Below are 11,786 nucleotides of genomic sequence, written 5' to 3' on the forward strand. Positions count from 1 at the left end.
TGAATTCTTCCCTTTATCCATTCTAACAAATAAATATAAAACTAAAAAAAAAAAAAAAGAAAGCGCCAATTAGTAATTACTCGTTTGACATTTTAAAATAAACGCTCATTTTCACCTATTTCTGGGGACAGAGTATTGATGAGTTTATGGAAAAATTTTATATATATATATATATATATATGGGTTAAATAATCTTTTGTCCCTTTGGGTTTCAAGTCTTTATTTGTTTCTCCTTAGGGTTTCATTTTTATCACAAGAGGTACATGTAGTTTTCATAAAGACCAAGATAGTTTCTACATTAAAATTCCACCCTCAATGTGGCCAAGGTGGGTCGCGGGGCACCCCACCACCGTTGGCCACCCCAGGGGGCGGCTCGCGCACTACCCCAGATGGGACGGGGTGATGGCGAGCTGTCCCCACCTCCCTTTGGGGTGGCTCGCCGGCCACCCTAATTTATTTTATTTTATTTTTATTTATTTTTTTATTTATTTTAAAAAATGCATAAAATCAGTTGTAGTAGTGTATTTTTTCTTATTGTATCCCAAGCTGAAGTGTCAGTTTCTGAATGGTGGGCAGAAAACAAGGGTTTTATGCCACAACCATATAGAAGTTATACTCTCTATATATATATATATATACATGTGTATTCTTCTATTTCTCTTGTCATTGACAGTAGTTACTAGTAAGTAAAATCAAATTTTCTGAATTGATCTAAGTACATGAAATTAAGAATTGAATTGAACTCAGAAGAAGCAATCTATTACTGGTTTTCACATAATCATATGTAGTTATACGACAAATATGAAGCTTGAGATTGTGTGCCAGGTAATATGATGTTCCTGAAGATCCCTAGCTAGATCTTCCAAGAACACTTGCAAACCAAATTATTACATAGGAATAAATAAAAGATGAAGAAAATAGACAATCTTATACAATCACTTGCTCTTGTCGAATATACGAGGACAGCCATAGACTGTGCAGAACGTCTGGAGAGACAAAAGCGACAAGAGCAAGATTGCAGCAACAAGCTTGCGAATATGCCATAAAGTTAACCCAAACTTTTTGATTAATTTGTAAGCCTTAACCTTCCATAAACCATTGTAATAGTTGTTAACATCCGCAATGGCCTTGTCTAAATCAGCTGCATTTGCAGACCGTCCGGGCTTGCTTCCACAAAAGATTTTCACAACCTCGTCGTCCTCAATGGACTGATCACTTTCTAGAATTCGATGATTCTTAAGCACCGCCACATCCTCAGCACTCTTTATAATCCCATTCATCAGTTCAATGTACCGTGTAAATGTCAACGGCTCTGATTCTGGCTTGGACATTACTTCATATGCCACTAAGTTTCTAATAATGACCTCTGAGTTAACACTCAATTTAATGATGGGGAGCTTAAGCGAAGTTGTTGCTTGGTCAAACCCAATGGCAGAGATGTGCTCCGCGCTTAAGAATTTTACTCCAACACCACACAGGTTTGATGCTGTAGGAATCAAGCTTTCCTCTTCAACCGGAGCTATGTTTTTAATGGAGGATGGATCAAGGTTAGACCATGGTAGTTCAAGTAAACCTTTTACCAGCTCAATGGGTTGTCTAACTTCTTGTGGCATAGCTAGACTTGCTATCACACCCAAGGCCTGCAGACCCGTCGATCGTCTGACTCGTTTCCGTTTCCCTTTGCTTGCTTCTTCCTCCGGCTCTTCTTTTTCAGGCTCCGCTGCCGGTGGCTCTTTGAGCATAATCAAATGGTACAAAAGATCCAACAAATGAGCATGCTTTAAAGCTGCGGAATTCGGGTACTTTTCAAGCACTTTGAGCGGAGAGAATGCTTTACAATAACCCAACAACAGTTGAGGAAGACATTCTTTAACTATAGGTGGCATCTTTGTTTTTGATTCTGAGCATTCCACGAATAAGATAATTTTCAACACAAATATTGGAATTTGGTTCTCAAGCATCATCGTATCTCTAATGATCCCATCCTGGTGCAATCTGATATCTGCAGGGTCAACTAAACCACGCAAAATATTTGAAGAGGTTAGAGTGTCTTTACGGACGCCATAGCAACAAAGCAACTTGAACAAAAACAAACCATCAATCGCCATTACAAATGCTATCAAAGTTTCATTATCATTCAAGTACATCTGGTAACAAGCCCGGATAGATGGCACTAGCTCCTCCATTCCCTCATGGAGATCATCGAAATCCTTGCTACCTAATCCCCTATGAATATTCTTTGCCACTTTAAGCTTGTACGTTTGCATTGCTTCAGTCTGGGGCCGGCTATGATGAAGGATTCCTAAGCCTACTATCTGAGGGATGTAAGCTTCTGGTTTGGACGCGCTTAGAGAGTTGGGCACTTTGAAGACACAAATAGGAGCATCGGTATCATCGCTGCTGAAAGTATTACTGATGTCAACGACAAACTGACGACATTGGTCTTCATCGGGTTGGCTATTGAAAAAACTCATATCTAAAACAACGGAAAATTAAAGAGAAAAGAGAGACAAAGATCTACCGATGATTCAGTATTACACAACCAATGTTAAACAAGACAAAGAACTTCTATTTAGAAGAACACAAATGACAACCATGGCATTGAAATTTCATGTGGAAGCAAATACCCATCCATACTTAAATACACATGAAAAGTTTTGTGGTCTATTCATGAGGAGGGATCGGACAAGCCTATTTAAAGCGCACAACCAATTTGTTTGATTTCACAACCTACATGATTATAACAGCTTTCGTCACCATCTAACACATATACGACGTCAGATCAGAAATAATATGGAATAAGTAATAATAAACGACATATTGCAACACTGATAAAGCACTGATAAAGCGGATGGTTTATATGCTCAAGAGTCTTGGTGAGTAAAATTGAAGTTTATAAGTATCCTGAAACGAACTTTTTAGTCAACTAGTTATTTCGAAATCATAGTGGAGATGGATGTAGGTAGCATTTCGTGAATCATCAACGCTTGTCGTCGTTTCAAACCCATAAATGGCAAATTAATTTTCAATTGATCAACAACCATGCAAGTTCAGAAATCAGAAAAAAGTGATAATTAAACATCTTATATATTCTCATGAAAAACAAAGAAACCTCCTTCCATCCTCAGTACATTCACAAACACACATGATATATATATATATATATATATATATATATATATATATATACATCCTCAGTACATCCATACTTAAATACGCATGAAGAGTTTTGTGGCCTATTCATGAGGATGGGCAAGCTTATTTAAAGCGCACAACCAATTTGTTTGATTTCACAACCTACATGATTATGACAGGTTTCGTCACCATCTAACCTTTATACGAAGTCAGATCAGAAACTTCTGCAACCTTAGTTAAAATACCTAATAAAAACCGCAATTATCTATTTTAGTACCGACTCACTTGTTAATATAAACTCTTGACAGATTTTTCATTTTTTTTTTCAATATTATTTTTCTTTCCTTTTTTATAATATCCCCCAGCAACCCAAAAAAGTCCCTGGTCTTCCCCAACAACCCACGTTTCAAATCAAAATTTAAGAACCATCTCATCCCCTCTCTCCCAGCAACGCCACAACCAAATTAACCAAAGCAAAAATTTAACTGTTCAAACCCACGACTTAAAATTTCCTTTCGACACAAGTTTCTGACGTTGAAGAAAAAGCCCAGAAAGATATAAAAAAACATATTATGAAATGGGAGAGAGAGAGAGAGAGATTACGATGACAATAAGAGTAAGGGCGACCCTGTTACGCTGGTCAAAATAGCTTTCGGACCCAAGATAGAAAGTCACACATATCTTTGAGCTATAACCGGCATGAACATGCCATAAATTTCTTTCACACAGGTTTGCATGCAATGTTTAACAATGCTGGCCATGCCATACAATTATAAATTATTTTTCATTTTCATGCATATAAATTACGATGTAACTATCATCCAATTATCATCTTTTAACAACAAGAGATAAACGGTCGGTTCTAACACACTGCATGTGAAATGAATACAATTCTATTAATTTCGACAACTACAAGTCTACAAATAACAAGATACAGATATGAGCCAATGAACAATAATGGTGATGGAACCAGATACAGATATGAGCCAGTGAATCATAGTTGATCAATCCAATTCAACTGTACTAGCCACTTTCAAGAACAATAAATGCGTAGAACAGGAAGATGGATAGCTCGAGGACAAAAATCAAGCCAATCGACAACTAATCCAACACCATCTGGCCACCTAAATTTGTGACTCGATGGGACCTCTTATCTGTATAAAATTAATTAAGGTCTCCCAAAAGATTAATGTAGTTGGGGCCTCGTTTCTGTATCACAGGATGCTTTAAATTCATTTTCAGAAATCAACGTACATGTTTAGGTGGAATCTTTGGATCCGGCTTCTAACAGCAGATCTGCTGTTAAACACCTGTTGCTTCGTCAGAAATAACATGAAAATAAGGGGTTAATTATTGGGTTAGTGAATTACACTTTTATCATATGGGTGCACACATCATAACGTATGTATGTTTCACAGTTTTAATTAATCATAGGTTAGTCAATGTTCATGTCTCAAAACCCTGCTGCATATCAGTGTTTTATTGTTATAATCTTCTGTTCTTCCATAAAATGTGAAGCACATGTCTTCCCTTTTATTTTATTTTATTTTTTTGACATGTTTGTATAAAAGCAAGGGATGGAGAATTTGAACTAGTAACCTTCACTTCATGAGGCGTACTCTTCAGCCGATTGAGATACCCTTTGAGAATAAGTGAAGCATATATCCTCCTTGAACATAATTTGAAAAAAAAAAAAGAAAAAAAAAGGGTATACAAATTTAATTCCTAGTAAAATTTAACGTCTTTTAACGATGAAACGATTAGGGCTATAAACAAACCGATGCGCTTGACAGCCCGCTCAATACCCGCTCGGTTAAACTTCACTCAAACTCAAGCTTGACACTGTACAAGCTCACTCGTTATTGTAGAAACCCGCTCAATTAGCATGTGATACATACCCTGCTCAATCTATTAAACTCGACGGGGGCTTGCGAGCTCGGCTCGTTTAAAGTTCAACTCGCTCGGCTCTGTGGGCTCTTTTGCCCTACTTGTAAGCTTGTTCGTATATCTTTTAATATATATTACAAAAAATGGGTAAATATATCTAAAGTCCTTAGGTTAACGCGCCAAAATTAAAAACTCCCTAAGTATTTTTTTTCGGAAGTTAACTCCATAGTTCAATCGAAACTACAATAAACTCCCTACCATCAAAATTTTTTAACAGCCGTTAGGGCAACTCAAAACTCCCTGTTTTACCTGATTAAAATATTAATTTTTTATTAATTTAATTTAAAAAATTAAATCTAATTTTTTTTTAAAAAAAATAAAATTGAAGGGTTTCCAAGGGGGGCAGCGCGCCCCCCCTGGCCACCCCCCAACCCCTATGGGTTGGCCGTAAGCCACCCCAAGGGTGGTTTGCCCACCATTCGGTGGTTTGGGGTGGCTCGCGGCTGAGAAAAATAAGAGAATTGGTTTAGAAAGACAAAGAGCTTCTCAAAAACATTGAGTTGCTCTAGCCATATGACTCTTCTATATATTTAGGAGAAATACAACGGTACAATTTTTTTCTATGGAAAACTCCTAACGGTAACACTAGATAATATTGGAAAGTTCATATTACAAAGGGTAAGCAATCTTCTCTTGGTCCACGTCTGTAGCATTTAAGTCTCCAACGGTCACTTGAGCAAACATAGGAATATCTTTGTCTAGGTCCTCTATATATGGGATGTTTGCAAAAGCTGGGTCCACCCTTTCTAAACACATCCACATGAGTTGAAGTCTCCAACGATACATTGAGAAATTATAGGAATATCTTTTCTAAATCCACCAGGTATGGAATATTTGCAACGGCTAGTTCCACACTTCCTAAACCAATTAATCTCTTTTCCATAATTCTTGGTGAAGCTCAATCTGTAGTGGATTCTTTTGATACGTTTGCTTTATCACTCCCCCTCAAGCTGGAGGGCGGCGGAGGCAGAACTCCAAGCTTGATTCGAAGAGTATGAAAGTGGCCCTTAGAGAGTGCCTTGGTGAGAATATCAGCCACCTGTAAAGCAGAGGGGACATAGCGGGTAATAAGAGCACCAGCAGCAACTTTTTTGCGAACATAGTGAATATCAAGCTCAATATGTTTGGTGCGAGCATGAAAAACTGGATTCACTGTCATATGAAGGGCACTAATATTGTCACAAAATAATGTAGGAGGAGGATGTAGTGTAAGGCCGATATCACGGAGCAAATAAGTAATCCAAGTAATTTCAGCTGCAGCGGAGGCCATGGCTCTGTATTCAGCTTCAGCACTCGACCGAGAAACCGTGGGCTGCTTCTTCGAAGTCCAAGAGATACAGTTTGAGCCCAAATAAATAGAATAGCCAGTTGTAGATCGTCGCGTGTCAGGGCACCCAACCCAATCAGCATCAGAAAAACCATAGAGATTAAGGGATGAGCGGGATAGTAGTCTTATTCCATAATGCAACGTACCTTGGAGATAACGCAAGATGCGTTTGACAGCTTGAAGATGAGACAATCCAGGTAAATGCATAAATTGACAAACAAGATTGACAGCATATGTGAGATCAGGCCGAGTCAATGTGAGATATTGTAGAGCACCAATAAGACTACGAAAATATGTGGCATTAACAAGAGAGTCATCCTTACTGTGCAGCTTAAACTTTTGAGCAAGGGGAGTGCCAATAGGGTTGCAACTAGACATGGATGCCTTGGAAAGAATATCACGGGCATACTTTTGTTGGGAGAGGAATAGGCCACCAGAAAAGGGAATAACTTCAATACCCAAGAAAAAATGTAGAGGTCCTAAGTCTTTCATGCAAAATTCTGTGCTTAACTGAGAAATGAGGTTAGTCAAAAGAGAAGATTGATTACTAGTAACAATTATATCATCAACATAAACCAAAAGGAGAATGAGAGTAGAATTAGTTCGAAAAATAAATAAAGATGAATCAGCTCTACTACATGTGAAACCAAGGTGTAAAAGAAAAGAGCTAAAACAATCAAACCACGCACGAGGTGCTTGTTTGAGTCCGTAAATAGCCTTGCGAAGGCAACATACATGAGTAGGAAAAGTAGGATTGAAAAATCCAGGAGGTTGTTCCATGTAGACAACCTCTTTAAGATGTCCATGCAAGAAGGCATTTTTAACGTCCAATTGCCGAATGGGCCAACTATGAGTAACAGCTAGGGAAAGGACAAGTCGTATAGTAGTTGGTTTAATAACAGGACTAAACGGTTTCAGTGAAATCTATACCTTCCAATTGACTGTAACCTTTGGCAACCAACCTGGCTTTAAAACGCTCAACAGAGCCATCAGATTTGAGTTTAGTTTTGAAGACCCATTTGGAGCCCACGATATTCATAGAATCGTGACGAGGAACAAGATCCCAGGTGTGTTGGTGATGAAGAGCAGTTAGCTCATCTCGCATAGCTTGGAGCCATTTAGGACTTTGTAGAGCTGAAGAGAGATCATGAGGTTCCAAGGGAGATGATGAGCGTGAACTGACTAAGCCATGGTGTGTACGAGCTTTACGTCGAGTGATCATCAGATGGACATTGAGAGATGACGAGCCACTAGTGCATGATTCCATAGGAACTTGAGGCAAATCAATATATAATTCACCTGGGTGAACAGAGATTGATGGAGGGAGCACTTGAGTATTGTTTGATGAATTTTCCGCATGCTGAGAATTTTCAGGTGAGGGGACTGCTTGAGCATCAGTGTTGACAGCTGGAGAATATTCATCTTGGTTGTTTGCAACGGTTTGAGCATTTTGGCTGTTTTCATTCGGTTGACTGCTACAAGGATCTAAGACTCTGGCTGACGAGTTGATGATGTCTGGTTCACTAGAGGCATCTTGGATGACGTCTGGTTCTCTGGAAGCAACATGGATGTCTTCTGGTTCTCTGGAGGCAGCTTGGATGTCGTGGGTGTTATCATTTTGTGGAGCATTCTGGTTGTGGCAAACATGAGCAATGGTGGAGTCCATGGGTTGTTGAAAAATAAAAGAGCCCCCAAGTTTTGGTGGGGAGACAACATCCATTTGTGGTGTGGAGTCACCACGTGATCGCCCAGGGGTGACATCCGAGAGCCCAGAAGATGAAGACAGGAAAAATTCATCTGCAAGTTCTGAAAAGGTAGAAAAAATACTATTTTGTTGTGCAGGAGAAAACAGCAATTTTGGGTCAGTGTAAGGAAATATTTTTTCATCAAAAATAACATGGCGAGATAAATAGACTCTCTTCGAGGGTGGATGAAGGCATCTATAGCCTTTGTGCATAGGACTATATCCAAGAAACACACAAGGGTAGGATTTTGGAGTGAACTTGTTCTTGGCATAGTCACGTAAATAAGGAAAACACCTACATCCAAAAACCTTCAAAGAGTTATAGTCAGGATGAATGCCATGTAATTTAAAAAATGGTGTCTCCATTTGGAGAACTGAGGATGGTAGTCAATTGATGAGATATACAGCAGTCATGAAGGCATCAACCCAAAAATGCTTGGGTAACTGTGCATGAAAAAGCATTGTTAGTCCAGTTTCGACAATGTGCCTGTGCTTTCGTTCGGCAACACCATTTTGTTCGGGTGTTCCTGGACAAGAAATATGTCGGATAATACCATTTGTTTCCAAGTGAGACAAAAAATCCTTTAACTCAAATTCACCACCTCCATCACACTGAAAAATTTTAATTTTGGACCCAAATTGATTTTCTACCATACGTTGAAAAATGAGGAAGCTATTGAAAAAATCAGATTTTTTTTTTTCAATGGATATAGCCAACTATATCTAGTATGATCATCAACAAAAAGCACATAATATTTGTAATTTTGAACAGAGGCAATAGGGGCTGGTCCCCATAAATCACAGTGAATTTTTGTGAGAGGAGCAGATTCAATTTTATTATGCAGAGGAAAAGGGAGACGACAACTTTTTCCCATTTGACAACTACTACATATAGTTTGAGATTTTAACCAACTAGAAACATCAATAATTTGTTTAGAAGCTAAATTATGTAAAAGCTTAGAATGAGGGTGGCCAAGCCTCTGGTGCCAAAGAGGCTCCGGTGCTCGTCCAGATTTTATTGCTGCCAAAGCCGTAATTGCTCCCCCTTCATGAAGTGCGTATAAGCCACCTTGCTTATGCCCCGTTGCCAGGATTAGTCCCGTAATTCTGTCCTTGATCTTAAAACCAGAAGAAATGAATTCAATAGCACATGAAAGATCTTTAGTTAATTTACTAACATAAATTAAATTTTTCTTAATATCAGGCACAACAAGCACATCTTGAAGTTCTAATTTTCCATGAGAAGAGTTTACTGTAGTGGTACCAATATGAGAAATAGGCAACAATGAACCATCGCCAACCATCACGTAATCATTACCAGTGTAAGATTGAGGATTATTAAGATTACCTGGATCGGAGGTCATGTGAGAATTTGCTCCGGTGTCGGTATACCAATTTGGATCAGAATCTTGTGGGTCAGATACTATAGTTGCAGCAAAAGCTTGAGAGAGATTTTCATTAGTATCATAGGAATAGTCATACCGATACCAACACTTTGTCGCGATGTGTCCAATGCGTCCACAAATTTGACATTGAGATGTTGAATGAGATTGTTGTTGATTTTGTCGTGAAAAATCCGATTGAGATGACTGATTTTTTTGTTGTGCAGAATGACCAACAATATTATTGTTGGGAAAAGGTGCATATGACTGATTTATTCCACGAGTGATCCCACGTCCATGATGAGTGGAAGCTTGATTTGCTGGAGCAAATCCACGTCCTCGAGAGTTGAAAGAGAACCCTGGATTTCTACCTCGATTCGATCCACGACCCCTTCCACCATTTCGTTGACCAAAAAATGCAAAATTGGGATTGGGATTTGGGTTAAATCCCTCTTTTTCTTCATTAGTCACAGAACCATATCTCATGTCATAGCCTTGTAAGGCCATGACGAACTGACTAAATGTGGGAAATGGAGGTTTAGATAGCATGGTTGTGACAAAAACATCATATTTTTTGCCAAGACAATGAGACAGTTGCACAGTCTTGTCTTCATCAGAAATTGGTTTCTTTATGGCTGCAAGATTATCACAAATAGATTTAAAAGAAGTGAGATAATTACCTAAGGAAGTCAACTCTGGTTTGGGCATCTGAAGTTGGCGTTTTAGCTGAACTTCTCTTTCTTTGGTTCCCTGAAGATAGGTTTCTTCAAGACAACACCACATCTCACGTGCAGTATTTTGGCCAACAACGTGTCCGAGAGCTTCTTCTGATAATGTTCCTGTAATCCAACTGCGTAGCAGCAAATCTGTGGATTGCCATTCTTCATACTTAGGATTGGGTACTTCTTTATTTGACTCATCTGTAGTTGTTGCCTTGGGTGGATCATCGGTCAGATGGTTCACCAATTTGAGATTTTGGATTAATGGAAAAATGGTCATTTGCCACACAATAAAATTTTTTGAGTTGAGTTTAGGTGGGACAGCTGTGATAAGGTTATGAAGATTGAGCATAGAGAGTGTGAGGGATGTTGATGATTGAGCCATTTGTCTAGACGTGTCAAGAGCTTCAAGGCTCTGATACCATGAGAAAAATAAGAGAATTGGTTTAGAAAGACAAAGAGCTTCTCAAAAACATTGAGTTGCTCTAGCCATATGACTCTTCTATATATTTAGGAGAAATACAACGGTACAATTTTTTTTCTATGGAAAACTCCTAACGGTAACACTAGATAATATTGGAAAGTTCATTTTACAAAGGGTAAGCAATCTTCTCTTGGTCCACGTCTGTAGCATTTAAGTCTCCAACGGTCACTTGAGCAAACATAGGAATATCTTTGTCTAGGTCCTCTATATATGGGATGTTTGCAACAGCTGGGTCCACCCTTTCTAAACACATCCACATGAGTTGAAGTCTTCAACGATACATTGAGAAATTATAGGAATATCTTTTCTAAGTCCACCAGGTATGGAATATTTGCAACGGCTAGTTCCACACTTCCTAAACCAATTAATCTCTTTTCCATAATTTTTGGTGAAGCTCAATCTGTAGTGGATTCTTTTGATACGTTTGCTTTATCAGCGGCCACCCCATTGGGAGTTTGGGGTGGCCCGCAGACCACCCTTCCACCCATTGGCAAATTAATAAAAAATTAATATTTTAATTAGGTAAAATGGGGAGTTTTGAGTGGCCCTAACGGCTGTTAAAAAACTTTGACGGTAGGGAGTTTATTGTAGTTTCCATTGACCCAGGGAGTTAATTTCCGAAAAAAAACACCTAAGGAGTTTTTAATTTTGGCGCGTAGACTTAAGGACTTATAATATATTTTCCGATAAAAAATTAGTTATATAAATTTAAGTATGTCTATTAGAAATTAAGTAATATATGTTATTTAATAGGGTGATTGTATCATAAGTCCCTGAGTCAACCCTTCAAACTTTAAAAATCCTTAAGTTTATTTTTTTTATTTTTTTTATTTTTCAGTCTTATATTTATTTTTTTCTTCTCCCTCTGGTCCTCAAAGTAGACATTTTGCTTTGCGATCCACACAAACTCATCAACAGGATAACATGAAGGCAGAGACGGGCGAAGGGGGGGACCGGCCGGGGCCAAATTCATTTTGGTATGATGCAAGCCTTATCAGAATTTGGAGTAGTTGGCTTGTCTTTTCTAGACGACCCTCCTACAATGTCT

At 38.5% G+C, this 11,786-nt stretch overlaps 1 protein-coding gene across 1 annotated transcript; it reads right to left on the bottom strand.

Annotated features, from left to right (window-relative positions):
* Nucleotides 1-935: 935 nt before the first annotated feature.
* On the bottom strand, nucleotides 936-2,474 carry LOC132165100 (putative UPF0481 protein At3g02645). Its single transcript, XM_059575603.1, has one exon. It carries the CDS (start codon nucleotides 2,472-2,474, stop codon nucleotides 936-938), a length of 1,539 nt encoding a protein of 512 aa, XP_059431586.1.
* Nucleotides 2,475-11,786: the final 9,312 nt, after the last annotated feature.

Source organism: Corylus avellana, chromosome ca11 (genome assembly GCF_901000735.1).
Source record: "Corylus avellana chromosome ca11, CavTom2PMs-1.0".
NCBI lineage: Eukaryota > Viridiplantae > Streptophyta > Magnoliopsida > Fagales > Betulaceae > Corylus > Corylus avellana.

What these genes read in the sequence shown, in the direction of transcription:
- LOC132165100 (XM_059575603.1), bottom strand. Translation starts at nt 2,474, where the DNA reads ATGAGTTTTTTCAATAGCCAACCCGATGAAGACCAATGTCGTCAGTTT.